Genomic DNA, 23,485 nt, shown 5'->3' on the forward strand with positions numbered 1-23,485 from the left:
AGTCCTCCCCATGGCCTCCTTATGGCATCCCCATGGCCCTATGTGGTCCCATCTCCTTCTAGTCTCCCCTCGCCACTCCCTCTCAGCCACACTGGCCTCCTTCCTGCTCCCCAGAACTGCCAGGCCCACACTCACCTCAGGGCCTGCACTCCAGCCATTCCTTCCCCCAGATACCTGCATGATGAACCCCCTGCTGAATTCCAGTCTTTGCTCCAGTGTCTCCTCTGGAGACTGACCCTGACACTGAGACCACCCCCCCCAACCCTGCACCCAGCACCCTCAGCCCCCATAAGCTGCTCAGCTTTGGAGTAATGGACACAGCAGTGTGCAGGAGGAGAAGCCACCTCCTCTGCATCTCTCTTAAGAGCCGGGACACCATTCCCAGGAGCCCCCAGCCGACTTTTCCTCTCCTGTCCTTGCTGGAGGTCTAAGACCCCTAAACCAATTAGGGGCATAAGTACTGGAACAACCAGGCCTGGCTGCGACCCCTGAAAACCGACCTCCTATGCTGAGCCCGCCTCTCCCAAAGCCTAGGCCCTCTGGAGGGTGGAGGATATAGGAGGGGAATCAGAGTTCTGCAGGGAGAAGGGGAAGGATGTGGGCGGCGGCGGAGGGGTGTCTGCTGCTGGTTCTCTGATCGTGTCTCTCATGTCGTCTTTGCACCAGCCCTGAGGAGGTGGTTCTGTTGCCTTCCCCCGACTTGTAGTGGAAGAAACTGAGATTAAATCTAACAGAGTCAATGACTTGCCCAAAGTCGGGATCTGGATTTTAACTTCTGGTACTTCTGATTCAAAGCCAGTGTGGATAACCACTGTGCTGAACTGGGCAGCTGACATGATACCCCAGGAAAGAGGGGCTGGCGAGGGGATGGGACAACCTTGATAACCCAGCAAGACCCAGCACAGGGCTGGAGTCAGGGAGAAGGTGGAGAGGGGGTTGGAGGGAGCAGCCGCAGGATGTGGCCACTCAGAGGGCAGAGGGAATGCCCAGGTGGGGGCCTGAGCCAGGAGGAAGGCACTGCCCCAGTGGTATTGAGGAGCGTGGGGCAAGGAGGCCCCACTTCCTGTTGGATGCCTCCAGCACAGGGGGCCCACCAGGCTGGGGCTGGGGACCTGAAAGGCGCTGCACACACAAAGCAGTTGCAGAGAAGAGGTTGAGGGCAGAGAGGATGTTTTCAGGGCCACTTGTATAGCAGCGAGGGTGGGACCCGGGGCCCTGACAACTCTCCCCATGAAACTCAGCAAAGAGTCCAGCCTGGCCCACCCTTGTGGCTTGGGCTGCTCTGGAGCCCTGAGACTGTCCTGGTGGCACATTCAGGTCTGACTTCCTGCCAAACCACCACCACAGGCTGACCAAGGCGTTATGCATATCCACAGGCCCACTGTTCCTGTCAGTGGTGGGTGAGGGTGGGGCGTGCTCAGTGCTGCCAGCCACTGAAGCCCAGCTTCCCGGGGCAGGAAGGGGCATGGTTGGCATGCAGGAGGCAGTATGAGGGAGGTGGGCAAGAGACAGACTGCCCCAAAACAGGCCAAGCCAAAATCACTTCCCTGGGACACTCCCCTCCCACCCCCGCCCCGGGCTACAGGTTGCAGGGCAAGAGTCCCATTTAGGCTACAGTGCCCACAAACTTTCCCTCCTGCACAGTAGAGAAGGGTGTGTCCCTTAGTTTTGGAAAAGGCAGGCCACTGAGGCACCCCCAGGAGTTCTGTGCCCCAGGGAGGCTAGATGCACCTCCCTGGCTTTCTGTTAAGCATGGGTCAGGCACGGGTGCCTCTCACCTGTGGTTATGGGCAGCCAGGAGCTTCCTGCTGTAGGAATCTGTGATTGGAGGGAGGAATTGGGGAGACTTATGAAACAGGGGGTCTCCATGCTAAACCCAGAAGCCTTAGCCAAATTCCCACTGACAGAGAAGGGGTGGGGGACCCCTGAATTGTAGGCGCACCAGGGCACTGTGTTCATCCAGTCACACCCCAAGGAGACTTCTCATTTCTCTGTAGAAATAGGGGCTCGTTGCAGAGGTTGGCCAAGGCACCGAGGTCTGATTTTGTATTTGTGGTTTTCAAGTGCAGCCCACGTGCTCTGGTGCCTTCGGGTGAGTGAGCAGCCCCGCACCCAGGCCGGCTCTCCAGACCTCCCCCAGCCACCACAGGAGGTGGACGCCCTGGCACAGACCTCCCCAAGGGCACCCTGTGCCCAGGAATGGAGAGCAGTGGCCTGAGAGGCGGCCCCTTGTGTCCCTGAGACAATGGGACCCTGTATGGGGGCAGGCACCACGGAAGAGTGGCCGGCCCCGCCCCCACGCCACTCCTTCCTCAGCGGCCTTGGGGCTGGGGGCCCTGAGGCAGGGAAAGGGTGGTCAGCGCAGAAGAGACCGCGTCCTTTGTGGTGCTTTGGGGGCAGTTCATAAATGAGGCTGAGAGACCAGAGGACCTGGGTCTGGTCCCTGTGTGGCCTCGGGCAGGCTCCTCCCCTTTCTGAGCCTCAGTTTCTGCCTCTGTCCAAAGGGTCTACAAAACAGATTCTGCATCACACAAATCTTTAGCAAAGCTCCAACCCCCACACTGTCCTTGTGAGACAGACAAAACCTGCGGGGGCTTCAGCAAGCTGGCTGACCAGGGCCGAAGAGGACGCACGTTCCTAAGTGCTTTTCAGCATCCCGCCCCCTTTCAGCGCGCGCCGAGTCCCGTGCATTTGCACTTCTCCGTGACATTCTGGACAGTTTCCTCAAGATCCTTTGGTGGGCGGGAGGGAGCGGTGCCAAAGGGGACCCCTGCACACGCTGAGGACCAGCGGTGCCGTGAGACTTACCCTGGAGCAGGGCTGTGACTCCTTTCACCTCTGCTCCCCATGGCCGAGTCACCAGGCCCACACTCGTTTTAAGACAGAGAAACAACTCCCAGCCCAGGTGCTTCTGCCTTTGGTTTCCCACAGCAAAGGCTGAACTTATCCTCAGAGGCTTGGGAAGCACATTGACTGACATTGGCTCCTTGAGGGAGATGGAGGTTGATCTCTACGGCGCAGGGGGGCCCTAGACAAGTGGCACTAGACTGCATTGTCAGCGGTTGTGACCCACCTGATGGGCCTGGAGCTGGGCTGCTCAGGAAGCCAGAAGCAGAGAGAGCAACTGCAGTGACAGCTCCCACCTGACTACAGTCAAGGCCAGTGACGTGCCAGGCCCTTTCAGCTCCTGGGGAACAGTCAGGAAGCCGCTCAGGCAGCCCAGGGCTTGAGTCCCAAAGATTGGAAAGTTAGGAGAGCCATCTAACGATGCCTCTGAGGCCCAGAGGCCCCCAGCATGCCCATGGTGTCACCAGCAGTGTCTGGTACTCAGGCTGCGCCCCAGAACCAGGAAGCCGTGGGGGCGAGTGGGCTGCCACTCACAGGGTCAAGAGGCCCAGCAGTGGATAAAGCCTCCATCTCACGACGCAGAAGCAATTTTAAAACCAAGAACATGGCTCTCACTCCCCTCTTCTAGACTCAGACGGCATTCCTATTTAAAGATAGCTTGCAAAACTGACATTATTTCCAACCTACTTGCTATCTGTTTGATTCATTCATCCCTGGCTCTGTTCCCTCCTGTCAGTCCAGCACCTCCTGTGTGCAGCTTCTCTCCAACAGCTGGCTCTGATGGGGACAGCTGTTTGCCCGGGTCATACATTAGTATGTATTGAGTTAGTTGTGAGTACTGTCTCAAGGCCCCTGGCTGTGTGGCCTCAGTTTCTCCACTTCTGAAAGGGGAATATAACTGAGCTATGCGCTATTGTGCCTAGTAGTGCCTTGAAGTCTTTGCTACTCCTGGTACCCACCAAAATGCTGCCTCCATCATCTCCTTTGATAGTCACAAAAACCCTAGGAGGACGATAGGGGAGGCATTTGCCACCAAGAGTACCTGGAGGGCTTGTCTGACCTCACACACTTCTTTCATGCATTGGACCTTGAGTGGGTCCACAAGCCCACCTCCCCCACCCTGCACAAGGGAATTTTTTGGTCTCCTTGGCCTCCCTGGACCCCGTACAGGTGGGCACATCCAAAGCTGCCCACCCCACCTGCTGCTTCTGCAAACATCCATGGGACCTCTCTTTTCTATTTATTTCACAGCACTTGCCACGATGTGCCATTATGTATTTATTGGTGTATTTGCTTACCACTGGCTTCTTCTACTGTTCTCAAAGTTCCCCTGGGGAGAGACCTCATCTGTCTTGTTCACTCTCTGGACTCTCAGCTGAATCTCTCCAACTTATGGAGCTGGCCAGGCCCTGCGGATTCTGCCTTCCTGCACTACTGTTTTGGAAACTCTCTCAAGGCAGTGAGCTGGGCCTATGGTAGGACTCACCGCATTTGTTTCATCATCTCTTGGGAATCAGTGTCTTTGGTTGCCTCTTTTAAAAACCACTGTTTCAAATCTTTGGTATGGTTTTTGGATGTTTCAGACAGGAGGGCAGATCTGGCCCCTGTTACTCCATCTTGGCTGGAAACAGAAGTCCAAAGCTTTTAACGATGCATCTCATAATGAGAAGACAGCTGCTCCTCTGATGAAGCAAAACTGAGCCTGGGCAGCTTGCAATTGCTCTCTCTGGTTGCCAGCTTCATCATCTTTACAGGCGTCAGGAGTGTTAAATGAAGACAGCGGACGAAGCCTCACTGAGCCCCGGGGAAGACAAGGTGTTGCGACCCCTGAGATGTCAAGACAGCTCCTGCCTTTCTGTTGTGTTTGCAGAATCTTGGCTGGGAGGTAGAGGGGGTGACAGAGGAGGCAGAGAGCCCAGGTGGTCTCAGTCCTGGAACTTGGCACTCTCTGATTGTCTCAGCCTCCCTGTCTGACCACCTGTCTCTCACAAGGCATCACCCGCACCCCTGAAATAACCTTCACCTTCTGTATTAGCAATTCATGCATGCCTCTTTCCCCAGAGACTCCTGAGCAAGATGATCAGGTCTTAGCTTTGTAATTAATAATTCATGGGGCGGCTGGCGCCAGCCCTGGTAAAGGCACCGTTTATGTCTGATTTATCTTTGTACTCCCAGATCCCAGCACAGTGTCAGGCACCGAGGGTGCTCAGTTTGCTGGATAAACAGATGACTGAAGGAGCACCTTCATGATGCTATCTTCTCGAATATGAACCATCAATCTGTGCACATGTAAGCTGTCTTAGTACCTCCAGAAAGAGGTGCTGGCCACACCCCATGGGAGGGAAGTCCAGGCAGGGATAGACCCAGCTGTAGCCCAAAGATCAGGGTCCCAACCCTGGCCCTTGGGAAAGTTGCTTCTTGATCCTGGGACTCCATATTGTATTCTTTTTTCTGAAATAACACCTCCTAGACTTCCTCCAGCTCCAACATTCTCCAATTGACTCAAGCAAGGATAAATAAGGATGCATTCTTTGAACACAACAGCTGGTTTTCTGAGCAAAATCCAAGATGTATGCCTTCACTAGGTTTCACAAAATGCCTCCCTCATTTCATCGCCATTAGCGTTTTTGCCTCGGGTAGTTTTCTCATACACGTGCGGTGATGAGTGTTCTTGCAGAATATTAGAGGGGACCCTGTGCTCCAGCCCACTGAGCCATGGGCTCACTGCTTTCAGTATCAGTTGTGTTTGAAAAGGAATAGCAAAAGAAAATTCCCACCTAACTAACAGAGAATGTAAAGAAGAGAGGCACTGTGAAATTTAGTGCCAAATTCCCTATGAGGCTTATAATCAATCAAGTTGATGAAATTTCTCAACAGGGGCCCTGTTGGTATTTTTCAAGGGACAATTCTGCCTTGTGTGAGAGTATCCAGTTCATTGTTACTAACATCCATACTGCTGGGATCACACATTGCGACAACCAAAGACAGCACCCACTCCGATATTTCCCAGTGCTTACTGGAGGGGGTGCAGCAGCCCCTGGCTGAGACCACACACCGGACACCGGTAGATCTGTCCCCAGCCACAGGAGTGTCGGTGCGACTGTGGTCCTGGACCGTTGGTGGCAGGCATGGCCCTGGGGTCTCTCCCAGAGGTGTCACAGCCTGAAGTAGAGCCATGGAAACCAAAATTGCTTCCCTTTGTGGTGAAAATGAGGAGGTAGGCCTTTGAGGCTTAGGGGTGCAGTGTAGACAGAACAGCCTTGGATGATCTGGCTATATTTCTGACTCTCCAGCAGTGACTTCTGACTTCCCAGAGTGTAGGGAAGGTGGGGGCATCACCCCAGGAAGACACAGCCAAGTCAGGGATATCCCAAAGTGAGGAATTGGAGGGAAGGATTTTTTGTTTGATATTTCACCAAGAAAGCCTTGAACAAGTTCATCATGGGGAAAATGAGAATCCCCCTGGGTCTCCTTTTTCTTATTTTAGAGTTCATTCCTATTTCAATGCTATATTCTGTATCTTTTCAGTGTTGAGGTTTCTAAAGGCCTGGTCCTGCCCTAGCTGAGAGGCCCAGTGGCATCCTCCTATCAGCCATCTCTCAAGAAGCATTTCTTTCTTTTTATTTTATTTTATTTTATTTTATTATTTTATTTTATCTTATTTATTGATTTCTTTTTTTAGCTGGAGTCTCGCTTTGTCACCCAGGCTGGAGTGCAGTGGCACAATCTTAGCTCACTGTAACCTCCACCTCCCGGTTCAAGCGATTCTTCTGCCTTAGCCTCCCGAGTAGCTGGGATTACAGGTGCCTGCCACCACGCCCAGATAATTTTTGTATTTTTAGTAGAGACGGGGTTTCACTATGTTGGTCAGGCAGGTCTCAAACTCCTGACCTCAGGTGATCCACCTTCCTCGGCCTCCCAAAGTGCTGGGATTACCGGCATGAACCACCATCAGGAAGCATTTCTGATTCGACTTGGTCTCTGTGACACCTGAGGCTCACTCCTGGGTACCTTGCATTTGTTAGTGGGGTTTCGGCGCTGGTTCACTGGGAAGCACATAGTGGCTCCCCGGATCTCCTAATCCAGCTGCAACAAATCAGTAACCACTCCCTTCTTCCCATCTTCTTTCTACCTTTCTTCATGCTGCACAGAATGTACAAAGGTACAAGCATTCAGGAAAAACAGCTTGGCATGTCCTTCTAAAGTTTATCATACACACACCACACAACCCAGCAGTTCCACTCCTACATATTTATCCAAGAGAAATAAGAAAATGTGTCTGTACAAAGACTTGAACACAAATGCTTATAGCAGTTCTATTCAACATAGTTAGAACTGGAAACAACCTAGGTGTTGGTCATCAGGTGAATGGATGAACAAATTGTGGCCAGGCGCGGTGGCTCACGCCTGTAATCCCAGCACTTTGGGAGACCAAGGTGGGCAGATCACCCGAGGTCGGGAGTTCGAGACCAGCCTGACCAACATGGAGAAACCCCATCTCTACTAAAAATGCAAAATTAGCTGGGCATGGTGGTGCCCATCTGTAATCCCAGCTACTTGGGAGGCTGAGGAAAGAGAATCGCTTGAACCCAGGAGGCAGAGGTTGCGGTGAGCTGAGATCGTGCCACTGCACTCCAGCCAGCCTGGGCAATAAGAGCAAAACTCAGTCTCAAAAAAAAAAAAAAAAAGAAAAGAAAAAAACAACAAATTGTGATATGTTCATATAAAGAAATACTCTTCAGCAATAAAGGAAGGAGCTGCTGAAATACACAGTAACATGGATGAATCTCAAAATCACTGTGCTAAATAAAGGAACAAAAAAAATACACACTGCATGAGTCCATGTATGTGAATGTCAAAACCAAGCAAATCTAATCGGTGATTTTAGAAATCAGAATAGCGGTTGCCCCCAGGGTGGGATTGATTAGAAAGAGGCACAGGGACACTTTCTGGGCTGTTGGAAATATTTATGTCATGCTGGAGGAGTGGCTTCCACTGGTGCATGCATTTGTCAAAGCTCACAGGATGGTACTTTTAAGATGGGGGGTGCATTTCACTAGATGTAAATTACACTTTGATAAAAATCATAAGAATGAAGCCATCCATATTACCCTTCAGGAAGTCATCTCCTGGTTCCCCACTTACTGTCACACCCCTCAAAGTATCTATTATAGAGTGGACACCAAGTCTGGGGTGTATTTCTGATTCTTTTGCATATATTCATGTCTTGGAGACCTGTCCAAAGTTAATACTGTCTCTCTGTCCGTCCATCCATCCATCCCTTCCTTCCTCCCTCATCATCCCCCTTCCTCTTTTTTTCTCTTTTCCCTCTCACTTCCTTTCTCCCTCCCATTCCTTTTGCAATTCTGGGCACTCCTTTTCAGTTGTGTCTGAGTCATCCCAGAAGCCCTGGGATGAGGCTGTGTGATGTCTTTGCTTTTCTCAGAGGAAAGTGAACCGGCCTCACTGACACAAGTCCTTCAGGTCCACCCCAAGACAGCCTGTGCCAAGGGAGGGAGGACAGGTTCACCCAAGGACTCCATGGATTGAGTAACTAAGAGAGGGCCCTGTAGCACCAGTGTCTGGTGCCTTGTCGATGACACTTTTCCAAATTTTGACCACCTCCGTGCAAACTGAGACAGCGGCAAATACCCACCCCACGGGCTGAATCCAAGAAGGGAGAACGTCTGCATCTTGCAAGAAATTAGCTTAAGAAATGGACATTGGCAGTCCTCCCTTTCTTTCCTTCGTCCCTCAGCACCCCCTGTGAGCCCCGCTCCCCACCCCTGCCTGCAGAGGAACCAGATTTAGTGCCTCAGCTGAGAGAATGAGACGCTCTGTTATTTTTCATGGGAAATTAGGCCTGACCCTGCTGTCAGTTAGCTCATGCCGAGGGAGGATGGATGGCCTGGGGCGTGGTGCTTAGCCCCTGCTCTGAGCACGCCGGGGCAGGGATGGAGGCGCTCAGAGGCCAGCCTGGCTGGGGGCCAGCCATGATGTCACCTGCCGCAGGGTGGGGGCAGGGATGGCAGGAAAGGTCAGGGAGCCTTCATCCAGGTGATGGATGCCAGTGGCCTCCCCGTGCCTCTGTTGGTGTCACCCATAATTGTCCCACCAGTGACCTCCCCACGCCTCTGTTGGTGTCACCCATGATGGTCCCACCTCTGTCACTGGCCATGACCAACTCATCCAGGTGACACTCAGGCTGCTCCTGTCTTTTTCAGCTCCCAACTCTACCTCTTGCCCCACTGAGGAAAGCTGGTGGTCAGGGCTGGTGATCATCATTGCTGTGTGCTGTGCCTCCCTGGTGTTTCTGACTGTGCTTGTCATCATTTGCTACAAAGCCATAAAAAGGTGAGTGCTCACCCACTGCACCCAGCTCCAAGCTGAAGGGAACCCCAGCTGGGCTTGGGGCTCCTACACACATCGCGTATCATTATTTTAAATTATAAAAGTTGTTAAGCATATAAGAAGCAGAAAGATATACAGTGACCTTCCATCTACCCTTACCCCGATTCAACAGTTCATCGAGATTTTGATAAATTTGCTGTATCTATTTTATTTTTCCTTTGATCTTTTTCATTGCTGAAATATTTTAAAGTTGATCTCAGAAATAATGTCTCTGTCACTTTAGAGAGTTTGATTCCACAAGCAATTGATTAGCACCAATTGTATGTCAGGCCCAGTGCAACGTGAAAAATACAAAAATGTTGCAAAACCCCGAAGAGGCATAGGAGTTGTTAACGATATAATATTTCAAAGGAAGTTTTTTAAACATTTCCTGACTCCCAAAATTAGAGGGCCCACATTAAGAACATTCCTAAAATCTAAAATATTTAAGTTTACTCTTTAAGTTCGTTGTTCTATGTGATTTCACTTAAATAATTCAAAAGCAGGAAGTAAAATATCAAGGTAAAAGCCTTAAAACAAGTCAGGCACACAGGATGGGGAGCCACAGAAAGCCAAGAGACCAGGAGCGTCCTGGCAACCGGGCACAGGAGGGAGGACACCTGGCGGCAGAGACCGGGCATGGCGGCTCCACGCAGGACAGGCCATGCCCTGGGGATCTGCCACCCAGCCGAGGGCCCAAACTCAGAGCCCCGTCTGCCCAAAATGCACATGCTGCGGGGCAGTCTCCAAAAACACTGATAAATAACACAGGCATAGCTATAATCAGCAATACCTCAGCCGGGCACTGGGTTCTTCTCCTCACCAACATTCTCTTAGTTCATCTCCACCTACATTTTCCCAATCAGCTCCATTTTGCAGAGGAGGTTGAGGTTCTAAGGAGTTAGAGAGCTGCCTGGGGTGGCACAACTGGTGAGCAATGGAGTCTGTAATTGAACCCAGAACAAAAAGACTCCGAAGCCCAGCCCTGACTACACACTGTGTTTCAGGGCTATTGACGAGTTCGACTCCAGTGCTGGGCTAAGAACAGACCTCGGTATTCCTGCCTGGCCTTCCTCAGGGATGCGGGAGAGGGGATACTCGGGGTTTGGTGAGGTCTGTCTGTGCTTCTTTGAGACCAGAAGGACATACAGACAGAAAGGCCCAATGCTCCAAGACCCTGTAACTCTGGGTAGGGGCCTAGTCTTGAAAACCAAGGTGGGGCCAGGCGCGGTGGCTCACGCCTGTAATCCCAGCATTTTGGGAGGCGGAGGCGGGGTCGGGTGGATCACCTGAGGTCAGGAGATTGAGACCAGCCTGACCAACATGGTGAAACCCCATCTCTACTAAAAATACAAAAATTAGCAGGTCATGGTGGCACAGGCCTATAATCCCAGCTACTCGGGAGGCTGAGGCAGGAGAATCTCTTGAACCCGGGAGGCAGAGGTTGCAGTGAGCTGAGAGCGCACCACTGCACTCCAGACTGGGCGACAGACGGAGACTCCATCTCAAAAAAAAAAGAAAGAAAGAAAACCAAGGTAGATGGTTGGAGTCTCCCAGGGGACGTAGCTAATCCAATTCCCACGTGTTTTGTAGGCGCCTCCTTTGTGCCAGGCTTGGTGGGCACGCAAACAGGTAAGACCCAGGCTATGCCCACAGGCTGCTCCATGAGGCTGTGGGAGGTTTGCTGGTAGCCCACTGTGGCTGCCCAGAGGAGTCACGGTGCATTCTGATCTGGACCATAAAGCATCTGAGCTGAAGGCCTCCTGGAATGGGAGGAGGGTTTTAAGTAGCAGAGCAGAGGAGGCATTCGAGGTCAAGGCACCTATGAGGGGAGCAACCGGACACCAGGAAGCCCCTGCGACACAGGAGATGAGGCTGGAGGAGCCGTGAGCCTGACTGGGGAGGCCTTTGTCACCAGGCTGAGTGATGACTCAGACACTAGGAAGTACTGAAGATTAGCTTCAGTAGCTACTTTTTGGGGGAAGAGTGTGCACCACCAGGCCATGGCTGCCAGTCTCCTTGCAGACACGCCCCACTTCCCCTGGGAGAGGCTCAACATGAATAATCTGTTTAATATAAACTCGTGTTCTTACAAAAGACACCTGAGCCACTTCTGCCTCCCTCCCTGCCCCAAACCTCCCCTGAAGAGATGTGCTACCTGCTTCTACCGGAGGAGGGAGAGAGAACAAACTCACTTTAATAGCTCACTAGGGCAGTGCTGCTCAGCGGTAGCCTGCTGGGCTTTGTCTCGGCTGGGCTGGGGGGCTCCCAGGAAGGGTGTGAGGGGCGTCATCTCAGAGCAGCTATAGAGGGGCCTCCTGTCTGTCCGCTTCCACTCTCTCTGAGCTCTTGGCTCCTGGGTCTGTTAGCACCCTGGAAAAAACAGAACCCATGCCAGATGGCTCAGTGGACCAGACTTCAGATAGTGGGCTTCTTCCAGGGGCATCGTCGGGGCTCCACCAGGACGTGGGCGGGGCTTCTTCCAGGGGCATCAGCGGGGCTCCACCAGGACGTGGGCGGGGCTTCTTCCAGAGGCATCAGCGGGGCTCCTCTGGGGTGTGGGCGGGGATCCTCTGGGGTGTGGGCGGGGTTTTTTCCAGGGGTGCGGGTGGTGCTCCTCTGGGGCATGGACGGGGCTTCTTCTAGCGGGTGGCGAGGATTATTCCAGCGCTTTGGGTAGGCCCAGAGAGCAAGTGGGGCAGGTGAGGCACTCAGGGACTTGCAGAGTGTTGGCGGTTAGCACCTCTAGGAAGACAGGCAAGCGGGAAACTAGTGCCGTGGGAACCTCGTGAGAGACTCGCACTAAGGAGAAAGGCCGCCTAGCAGGAGCTGCGGTTGGAACTGTCAGAGAAGCAGCCCCAAAACAGGCAGGAAGGGGGAAGAAATGCTCCCAGCAGCTCTCCATGCTTAGGTTTCCCGTGGGCGCCTCCCCCTGGCCAAACCCAAGAAGCAGGGGAATCAGGACACACAGTCAGTAAGGTCGGCCTCCCAGGGGCACAGGGCAGAAAGCCCGTGAAGCAGGCAGTTGGGGTGTAAGCCGACGCTCTGCTGCGCAGCCCCTTTGCTGCCCTGCACCAGGCTCTGCATCCATCTGCGGATCAAGACCTGGGGACACCGAGGAACAGGACCCAGCCCTTTGACCTCGAGGTCATAATCCAGAGAGAGCATCCCTGGTGCAGCAGACAGATATTTAATGACAAGAGGGGACCGTGTTCATTGCGGGTGAAGGCAGCAATAGAGACCAATGCTGCCAAAACCCACCTAGAAGGAGGCTGGGGAGGGCGGCCTAACCCCTTGGTGGAGAGAGAAGGAGGCAGCAGAAGCTGCAACCCCGCCTACAGAGCAAAGTGCTCCCCACGGCCCCCAGGCGCTGACCTCAGCTGGGGCTGTTAAGTGATAGCGTCCTCACTCAGGCCAGCTGCCTGTCCACATTTCTCTCCAGCGAAGTGGAGGATTTCTTGCTCACGGCCAATTGTTTTTGGTCAATAATTCATCTGAAATATGCCTTTTCTCTCAGGAAACAAAAGTATCTCATGTCACTACAAAACCATTAAAAGGAAAATTTAGTGATAAACCCTACTCTTTTTTTTTTTTTAACTCTCATAGCCTCGAGTCCTAGGGATTTCCAAGAGATCTTTGTAAACGGCCCCAACACAGCCTTTCAGAGCCGGGTTGCTGAGAGGCTGTTTCTAGAATCGCGTAGGTCAGGGAGGAGGTGACTCTGGAGATGCCTTGGCACCTGGGGGTGTCAGCTGCCAGGACACGGGCCTCGGCAGGGACGGGTGGACACCGAGGACCGAGTTGCAGTTGTGGAAGGCGCACCCCTCAGGGCCCTCACATCTGTGTCCGAGGCCTGGCTGAAAGGGGGCTGGACCTTGGCAGGAGGAAGAGTCTCACTAGCATTTGCTAGACGCAGATTAGGTGAATTAACACTTCCTCCTGTGACGCAGCAAACCTTCACCAAGTCCCACCTGTGCACTGGGTAGACCGTGCTCAGGGAGCTTCCAGGCTGGGGGAGTTCAGAGGAGGGACACCTTGCCCAGACCTGATAGCCAGGCGGGGTGGGGAGGTTTCTCAAAGAGGTACATTACCCAGGCCAGGGGACTGGGCGGGGAGGGTGTTACCTGAATTTGCATGAGCACAAGCAGTGGCCCCCAAGTCTGCTGTCGATGACCCCAAACTCCAGAGGGGGCTCCCAGCCACAGGGAGCCCATGCAACATGCATTTTGGTGGCTTCATTGCCCCGGGCTTGTTGTAAATAAGCCTTTTTATCTACAGCCGCATGGAGAGCAGGCCCCAGAGCCCTTGGTTGCTGGGTACCCCCATGCCTGGCACCCGGGTGTCCTCCCACCCCTAGGCCTGACGGGAACGTGTTTCTGACAGCAGGACAGCCTGATTTGTTAAAAGAGCCCAGAACGGGGAGCCAAGCCCCCAGGCCTATTCCCTTCCCAGCCCCAGCCCAGCGGGGCTCAGCTGGGCTCAGCAGGTATCACTTCCTTCTGTGGCCTCTGTTTTCCCTCTCTGAAATGACAATCTCCGAGCAGCCTTTTGTGTCCCCATCCTGGATCGCAGGGGGACCATCGCCACTCAGGCATTCAGCCACTTGGACGTATAAATGCTGATCACTGTGCCTGCCAGGGCCAGGCCAGGTGCCAGGACCAGGTGCCAGGCACTGGGCTACAGGAGTGGGCACCACCGGCACAGTCCTTGCCCATGCTGCACATACCTTTTCGGGGGAAGAAGTGGGCATCAGTCAGACCAGACTGCCCCCAAAGAACTGTGGATCACAGTCAGAGGAGAGGCAGAAGCGCAGAGACAACACGAATGTCCATCCAGGGCAGGAGACAAACTTAAAACAAGCGATGACCACAGAGAGTCATCAAGATAAAGCTCCAAGGGGCAAGGCACCCGCTGCCCAGGTAGACCTCAGATCCCAGCTGGGGGAGCCCCACAGGCCTGTGCACTCGCAGGGATGAGGCTGTTTTCCCGGGGTGGCATTTACAGCTTCTCTGACAGCCACACCCTTCACTCAGAGAAGAGCTCCTGTGTTGAGGGGAGATGATGCCCACCCCCTCCATGGAGACACGCCCACGCCGGCACAGGAAGAACACCTTGCCTCCATTGGCCATCTGTGGCGTGGGTCTGTTGAAGCCACTGGACAGCCATTTCCCTCTCACAGGTATAATTGGCAGAAAGACCAATACGTGGTTTCAGGACGGTTTGGCTGACCCTGCAGACATTACTTGCTGACCTTAAGCAAGCGTGCTGCTTCCTGGACGTGGGCTTGAGTATGCATGATTGTTCCTAAGCACCACTTATTGCCGGGCTCTGGCCCTCATCAGCTGTTTGTGGTTGAGCCGCTTTCAGTAGAACGAGCACTTTTGAATGCTCAAGTCTTCTTGATGGTGCCTTAGAAAACCCATTGACTGGCACAGAACTGTTCAGTGTTGATCCATTTATTGAGCACCTACTGTGTGCTGGGGACTAAGCACAAGGGATGCAGAAGAAACAAGACAGTCCCTGTTCTCCTCCTGCTGGAGGAGGCAGATTAAGCACACACACCAGCAAATTAATAAATGAGGTGCCCTTAAGGACTATGAGGAGAAAAAAATACAGGGTAATGGGGAAGAGAAGGAGAAAGGAGTGAAGGCTGCGTCCTCTCCAAAGAGTCGGGCATGTTGTGCATGTTGTGCATGCCTTTTGAGACAGCTTAATGATTAGAAAGTATGGCTAGAGCATTGCACATTTATTACCTCCTTTTAATTTAGTTTTAATTTTTCTCAAAGGAATACATATACATACTATGGTTTAAAATGTCAAATGTGCTCCCAAGGCTCTTAAGAAAGACAGCATCCCCCCGTCTTTTCCCCCAAGTCTCATTCTTGAGAGGCAACCACTTTCAACAGTTAGCTGTTTCTTCTGATATTTCTCTCCATACGCTAAGTGATGTGTATACTGCTATTTAAATTCTCTTTCCATTTTAAGCACCATCTATTTACTTTTCACTGTGGAAGATACCAAGGCCAGCACCCTTGCAGTACAGGCATACAACGTACTTCCCCTCTTCTCATTCTCCACCTAGAATGGGGTTCAGTATGGGATTCTGTGCCTATTCAGGGCTTACCTTAGTGTAACAAAGAACGTATTGTGCATAGCTGAGCCACATAGCATACTATGCTATTTCCTTTCCTGGGGTTAACAATGCCTCCTCTCAAACACAGTCAAATATATCAGTTCCATTTTTGTCCTGAGGGCTCCACGCTCCTCTCCAAGGTGGACTGTGGGTCTCTGAGCCTGTTGCACAGTTGTCACCCTACAATCATCCTCTCCAGCACCCTTCCAAGCTGGATGATCCCAACACGGCTCCTCCCTGGGAACCTGCTGCCCTTAGCTCTCTCCGTCCCTCTCCAACTCCAGTCTCTCATCTCCTTAGCTTGATTATTTCATGGATATTTTTCCCAAGATCTTTCCTGGATCATAGACTCAATAGAAAGTTAATCAGTGAAATTAGTTTTCTTTTTAGAATTTACACTCTTTCTGGAGCTTTGGGATAGCCCAGAGAAAGGTTAGTTCTTACTGAATGTGTGGCGTATAGAGAAGACCTGGTTACCTGGGGCACCTGGAATACCAGGGAGGGTGGAAATGAGTTTCCTAGGGAGTCTGAGCCAGAATGAACCTTCATGGTCAAGAGCCAATCCCTTGTTTTACTGATGTGGGAACTGAGGCCTTGGTGGGGAGAGAAATGGTTCAGGTTCCAGATGTTTCCTGCCCTCCTCCTGGCTCATCGAGCACTCCCATAGCTCTCTCTGGTCAGTGTCCTTCCCCTCACTTCTTCCAGTTGAGTCCTTGCTGCTCCTGCCTGGAGATCCAACTCAAATGCCACCTCCTCTGAGATGTCATCCTGGACGAGTATAGAGCTGTCTCTTCCCTGTCCAACTGCTAGAGTCATAGCTCTCCCTGAATTTACAATTCTGCTTTCTGCTGTAGGTAGGTGTGTGTCGGTGTTCGTGTGCCCACACACTTGCGAATGTATGGTTGTGTGCACACACGGTAGATGGGGATTGGTCATCTCATCTTACTCATCTCTCTCCCGATGGTGCCTGGCATGATGCCTGGCACATAGTAACTGTTCAGTGGTGGTTTCTGTGGTGTGAATGGAGGCTTGTTCCCACAGACTTGCCAGAGTCCACCTTTTAAACTGACAAACTCTATTTAGAATCGCAGTAAACTCATTTTTTTCCCTATCTGGATGAGTGAAATGGTCTGCTTTTGGTGTAAATAACATGCGCCAAATTTTAAGTGTTGGGCGTCACCCCTTCACCAGTTTCAGTTTTCCCAGCCCCCTGCCATTCTTGCCCCCTCCCTCTCAACCCCGTTTCTTCAGTAGGTGCCCTGCCATTCTCTCCCTTCCCCATACGATAGCTCAAGTGCATGTACCCTGACTCAGCGGTCCCCTCTCCAAGCTTCGGAATAGCACAGCCTCTCTCCCACCTGTGCATGACACACTCCCAGGCTGTGAATGCGGTGGAGCAGCCCCGCCATCTACCTCCTCTTCTTCCTCCCCGCAGGACACACCTACTGTGCCAGAGGCCAACCCAGCCCTCTCTCCCTCATTGCCTGCTCTGGCCCTCAGCAGATCTGCAGAGTCAGGGCCAAAGGAAGGGCATGGGGAAGAAAAGGTAGACCAGGCCCAGAGGCCAGCAGTGAGGACCAGGAATCAGGACAGGAGTGGAACTGCTCCATCCACCCTCAACTCACCACAAACTTCCAGGAGCAAGAAATTCACCTTGAATGCATCTTGGTGCATTCCTGGGGCCCTGAGACTGGGGTTATCTCATGGGCCAAAGCCTCTTGGCCAGGTGGGGTCTCAATGCGGTTCCCATCTGTCACCTCTCCCTGCTGTTCATACGTGTACCTGTAGCAACACTCCCTCCTCCCCACTGCCCCAAACCCAACCCAGAATCACCACACCTGGTTGTACTGTGAGTCAGGTCAAAGTTAGTGTACTCCAAGGAAGGGCCTCTTTAGGGCAAGTGCTGAGCATTGTTGCGTGGCTTCGGCTGCTCAGAGACCATCCTGCATCCTTTGGAACCTGGGCTGGATTCAAGGAGCTGGCACCTGTGCTTAGGCCAGAATCAAGACTCGATCTTCTGACTCCTCGGCCAGTGTGACTTCCCCTGGGCCTCACGGCCACCTTCTAGGCTGTCTGGGGCTTGGCTCTTTGGAGTCCCAGAAGCTGCATTGTCCTCACCATCACACCCACATCCTCCATCCAGGAAGCGGTCAGGCCAGCAAGGGGCAGGGGCACGAGGTTCTGACCTGTCCTGGGCTGAAATGCTTCCTTGGGCTTATTCGTCCCCCCATAAAGACCGATCTTCCATGATGGGTGATAAAATCCCATCCTGCTGTGTGAGGCAGACAGCAGGGACGAGCCCGCTTTATCTGCCGGCATCCTTGGTGTAGGGGGGCATGGAGCCCAGGCCTCCGTGCACTGTGGACCGTCATGGACAGAATGCTCAGCAGATTGAGGGTGTGTGTGCTCAGGACCAGCTGTTGGGAGACCCAGATGGATCCCTGCTTCTTGGGGCCTTTTTCTTTTGTCATCAAGAAATGCATGCCTCTCTGGACCCATCTCTCCAGACATGCTGGGTCAAGGTCATGGGGCAGGGTGAGGGTAAATGGGAACCCCCATTTAAGAAGTCCTCAGGTGACCCCCACCTCAGTCAGGATGAGGCCCAGACAGCTTGCCCCGGCCAGCTGCACCCTACAGGGGCTGGCTCCTGCCCCACTGCTTCTGCTGGTGTTTTTCTCCTCCTCTCCGCCCTGGCTCAGGACTCTCCAGCTGCATGGGCCTCCATCCCGGCTCTGTCCTGCTCCTTGCATGGCAGGGTCCTTCTCACCCCCTGGACTTCGCTGACCTGTCAGCCTACCAGGCCTCCCACTATTCTCTCCCTCGACACCTGGTTCTTTGCCGTCTTAGTTCCTCTCCTAATTTGCTGCCATCTGTTCATTCGTGTACTGCTGGTCAGATGACGGCCAACCTGGTGCCAGGTCGAGGCCAGTGTCCTTGGGCCATATGAGTCCGTTCTGTGCACTCAAATGAGCCGAACCCACAGGAAGATGGAGGTGGAGCCACCTGTGAATGAATCTTGTCTGTGAAGAGAGGCGCCCTGTGCCTGAGGTTGGGGAGTCCAGGGGAGGGGGATGGGCCACTTCTCTGGGGGAGACACGCCCTCAGCCTCCTTGTTTGCTTCAGGAGCCCCCGAAGCAGTGCCGGGCATTTCTGTAGTGCCCATGGTGACCAGGCTGGGCTGGCCTGGCTCAGGACAGCTGAGCAGCGTAGGATGCAGGGGAGCCCTGGTGGGGCATGACCGCCCAGGAGCTCAGGGCAGGTCTGTCCTGGAAACCCAGCCTCTAGGAAGAACAGATGGCTTTGTGTATTCCCATTACCAGTGAAGGCCTTTTGTGACAGCAAGACAAGGTGAAGGGAGGTTCCGTGACCTGGGGCTGGTGTCCAAGGGCATGCCCACATATGTCTGCCTGTGCCCACCTGTTCTGTATAGGACCCCCACCAGACCTCAGCCGAAGGCCCTTCTACCCAGAGGTGTTCCCCAGCCCCTTCATCCCCAGCACAGAGGGGTTGCAGGGAGGCATTGTCCCTGGAGTTTCAGGGAGGCGGGTGCCCAGACCCCCAGTGAGACAGACACCGTTTGGGCCGCTTCTGCCCACAGAATCCCCATCAGGGATCTCCATCCCCCAGCACCATTCTGGCATATCAGAGGCTTGAAGGACAGTCACCGAGGCCTGAGCTAGCTTGGAGGTCCCTGTCCAGGGCCCTGTGCATGACCCCGCAATCCTTTCTTCAGCCTCCGGGCTGGGAAGGGCTCTGCCCTAGAACAAATCCCAGGCTGCAGAGCAGTGCTCGAGGGGAGAGAGAGTCATGCCTGTGAGGAGGCACCCCCGCCGGCGGGCCCCTCTCTGCTCCCCTTGGCCCACAGCTCCCAGGGGAGGATGCAAGCATGCGAAATGCACAGGAGCCAGTTCCGCCACGGCTCAGCAGAGGAGGCCAAACAGGTGATCCCAGGGGATGGTCCAGACAGTGGGTCCCACTGGCTGTGAGGACGCTTGTCTGCCGCATGCCTGTCTCCCACCCCTGGGCGATGGAGGCTGGACGTGGGGCTGCTGCTTCTCACGGTGACACCCTCGAGGCTCAGAAAGGCTTTTTTCGGCTTCTTGACCCAGGTTTGGGGAAGTCTGAGGTCTACAGAAGAGTCTCATCATGGAACGCTGAGTGTGTGTGTATATGAGTGTGGGGCTAGATGTATATAGGTATGTGTATGCATGTGTGTGTTCGTATGTATGTGTGCATGCATGTGCACATATGTGTGCATATGTCTGTAGGGACATGGGTGTATGTGTATATTGTGTGTGTGTGTAGGTACATGTGTGTATGTGTATATTGTGCGTGGATTCGTGTATATGTACATGTGTCTGCGTGTATGTGTATATTGTTTGTGTGTGGATTTGTACATTTGTTTATGTGTATGTGCCTCTGTGTGTGTGCATATATGTGTGTGTGTAGGTACATGTTTGTATGGGTTTGTGCATATGTACATGTGTGTATGTGTATATTGTGTGTGTGTGTGGATTTGTGCATGTGTACATGTGTCTATGTGTATATTATATATGTGTGTGTTTGCATACGTGTGTATGGGTATAGTGTGTGTGTGTGTGGATTTGTGCATATGTACATGTGCCTATGTGTATGTGCCTGTGTGGATACAGGTTCATGTGTATGTATGGGTGTGGGAGGGTGTCGGGTGGGCAGTCGGGCGGATGAATGCCTTCATAAGAGGTGAGTCCGGGACCTTTAACTTTCACTTCTCCCAGGGGCACATGAAGCGGGAAGAGAGCCTCCCTTCTCAGGCTCCCAGAGTTGTTCTTTGCCTCCGTCTCCTCCATCCCCACAGAGCAGCAGGCTGAGGGGGAGGCTGTCACATCATGATCAGCAGGGCCTAAGAGGGGTACCTGGGTCCTGGCCCTCCTTGCCCAGGCCAGAGATGCTGGTGGAGGCGCGGCTTCTGCAGGCTCGTGGCTGCCGGCATGGGCGGCTGGAGCTGTCTGCACAGCACTCCGAGCAGGGAGTGTGGGGGCTGCTGCCCTCCGAGCCCAGGGCAGGGACAAGAAGTCTCAAGGTGGCAGAGCTCACCCTCCTGCAAGCAGGAATCCTGGGCGCCGCCAAGGAAAGTCTCCCTAACCTCTCTCTTGCTTTCTAGGAACCATGCCATTTAGGGAGCCCTCTGTGGCCATCTCTGCCTGGACCAGGGTGGAAAGGCCTCTTCTTGGTTTAGTGAGACCAGCCTCAGCTGACTCACAGAGCTGCAGAGCCAGGCTGGGTCCTAACAACTCTCTCTAGCATTTCCGGAGCCCCATGGTGCACGCGTTAGGTAGGAAGTCTGTGCAGACTGGAGAACCTTGGCTGCTGCCAGCCAGTGGGGCCAGCTGCCTGGTGACACCTTTTCCCCAGCAGTACTGAGAGCTAACAAACATTTATGGAGCACTTACGGTATGCCAGACGCTTGTCTAAGTGCTTGACATGGACTAACGTGTTTAATCCTCCCAACAAGCCTATGAAATGGACACCACTATTGTGCTCATTTCAGAGACAAGAAACTGAGGCATAGAGAGGCTATGTAGCTTGCCTGAAGTCACACGGCCAGAAAATGGTGGGGTGGAGGTTTACTGAGCCTTGACATCTGCCTCTTAGCACTTCCGCAGCGTCACCCTGAAGTGCCGTGCTTGGTGGAAGGGTGGAGTTGAGGGGGTGCAGAGGTGGAGCCATCTTCTGCTTTAGGGAACAGCCAGCTTCCATGGGGCTCCAGTGAATCTCAGAAAGGCTTTAGAGCAGCAGTCCAGGCAGGAGAGTGGTTGGGGACTCAGCTCCGGTGGCAGGAGGGGAGCAGATCATGACCACTTCTCAGGAGAGCCCTCAGCTGCCACCCTTCCCCATCACCATGTGCGGGCTCCTGAATGCTCCTGTCTGTGGCCCTTAACTGCCACAGGTGCCGAGCCCCTGCCAAGCCCCTCTGCCTGCTTTCCTGTCTGGGAAACTGGCTGAGCAGCTGCGAAGGCCCTGGGCCCCCTCCTCACCCTGCCTTCCAGGGTCCTCCTCCTGCCAGGCTCACTTCCTGCTTAGCTCTTCCCAGCCACCTCTTCCCCAGGGCCTTCGAGTACAAAGGGGTCTCACAGACGGCAGGAAGCCTTTAGAACTCTCTCCTTGCCTCCTGCCAGTAGGAATCCTACTGACCTCCTCACCTTACCCGAAAAAGCGTGGAAACCTTGAGCCCTCCAGGCTTAGTCATTTCCAAGGGAGCTCCATGCCGCCTTCATGTCTTCATTATCCACCCTAAAAGGCCCTTAAGCCCTATCTCCCATGAACTGGACCTGTTGCAATTGTTTTTATTTTAGCCCTAAGCCCAATATGTAGTACGTATTAAGGAGAATGCCGTGTGGGCTTGGGTCCAGACTCTTTTCTGCCTGTTAATATTTTCTGCAATCCTGATGCTGATGTACTTTCTTCCCCTCATGTATTCATGATCTATTTCTCCCACTTGAGTCCATCAGCGGCCTCACTGGGGAGCACAGGATCTCACTGTAAGAAAATGCCCCCCCTACAAATTGTCCAGGCCATGCAGATTTCATGGAGTCAGAAGTCAGGCACACCCAGCAACATCAGAGCTACTTAAGGCTTCCTGGAAAGGGGTGGGTAGGACAGGAACGGGGATGAAGGGGCCAAAGGGAGCAAAAGGCCCAGGGCAGAGCTTGGCTTCAGAGTCCATCATTTCCCATGGATCCCAACATAAACAAGGTAGCACAGCTGAGGCCTGTAAACACAGAGTTTCCAGAGAGTATCTGTTAGCTTCTACATAAATGGCGTACTCAGATTCATATGTGGGATATGCTGAGTTAAAGCAAAAGGAGACAGGCTTCTTGGAGGACTCTGAAGAATCTCTAAGAGGAAGGTGGAGGAAGGCTTTCCTAAGTTGATGAGATCCCAGAGCTCATAGGGGAATACCTGCTGGGAATGCTGATTAAATGGGAAGATGCTGGCACTTTGGGAGGCCGAGACGGGAGGATCACTTGAGGCCAGGAGTTCAAGAACAGCCTGGGCAACATAGCGAGACCATGTCTCTACAAAAATTTAAAAATTAGCCAGGCTTGGTGGCACACACCTGTAATTCTAGCTACTCAGCAGGCTAAAGCTGGAGGATCGCTTGAGCTCGGAAGTCCAAGGTTGCAGTGAACTGTGATGATGCCACTGCACTTCAGCCTAGGCAACAGAGCAAGACCCCATCTCCAAAATAATAGTAACAATAATAATAATGGGAAGACAGATGTCTGGCCAAGACACAGTGTCGGTGGGTGGTGGTCCAGGCCCCACCACAAACCAGATGAGCGTCCTTGGGCAAATTAAGCCCTCTCTAAGCCTCAGTTTCCCCATGAAATTAATCTCTTACTCCAGGCCTAGCTTCTTCAGGTGACCACTGACAGAAAGGACAAGGAAATCTCTGTGATGGAGAGTGCTTTGCACAAAGCATGATGCACTGTGGGAGGAATTGTGGGTTTGCCTCTTGCATTCCTGGAAGAAGCCACGGTGGCCGGGCTTGACCACCTGGAGTGAGTGCACTTGGCTTGCTTAGCAGAAGTTTTGAGCTACTTCTGCTGCAGGAGAAAAGGGAACAGTTCGCTACCAGACTGAGCTCAGTGTGTGGTCTCTGAGTAGGCCTGATCGTTCTTCCCGTGAACTGCTAATGATCCCCTCACAGACCCTGCCTCCTCTGAACTCACTCAGTCAGGGCTTTATCCCAGAGACATCGAGCTGGTCACCAGGCACCAGCCCTTCTGACTGTGGCTCTGGGGAGGCTCTGGGGACATTTGAAAAGGCAGAAGCAATCAACTTCTGAGCCTATGATAATGACCATAAATGTCCAGCCTGGACAGCTCCCAGCAAGGGCAGATCCAGGCTCAACCCTGGCACCCCTGGGAACCCTGGAGGGGGCTGGGCTACAGCCCCGTGGGGATGAGATAGCAGAATTGTGGCATGGAATTGGGCTACAGAGAGCATGTGTGGCTTAGACCAGGAGGATACAGACACTCAGGCTGGGGGCCAGAGCCCTCCTGAACAACTCGAGGGAGGGAGGAAGTGAGACTTGAGCCAGGCCCAAAAGTACACCATAATTTCAGAACC

General features: G+C 53.2%; 1 protein-coding gene across 4 annotated transcripts in view; it reads left to right on the forward strand.

Moving 5' to 3' along the window:
- The window catches only part of PRIMA1 (proline rich membrane anchor 1), a 70,606-nt gene that overhangs the window by 42,542 nt on the left and 4,579 nt on the right, over nt 1–23,485 (forward strand). For 3 of the 4 annotated variants that reach the window (XM_058429837.1, XM_032180304.2, XM_032180303.2), the window contains exon 4: nt 9,072–9,201. In XM_058429837.1, the coding sequence (XP_058285820.1) occupies nt 9,072–9,201 (130 nt within the window). Of the gene's footprint in view, nt 1–9,071; nt 9,202–20,513; nt 20,685–23,485 lie in introns of all 4 variants that reach the window. The other variant, XR_004252734.2, reaches the window with a different exon arrangement.

The sequence above is a fragment of the Hylobates moloch genome, unplaced genomic scaffold, assembly GCF_009828535.3.
Source record: "Hylobates moloch isolate HMO894 unplaced genomic scaffold, HMol_V3 SCAFFOLD_16, whole genome shotgun sequence".
Lineage (NCBI taxonomy): Eukaryota > Metazoa > Chordata > Mammalia > Primates > Hylobatidae > Hylobates > Hylobates moloch.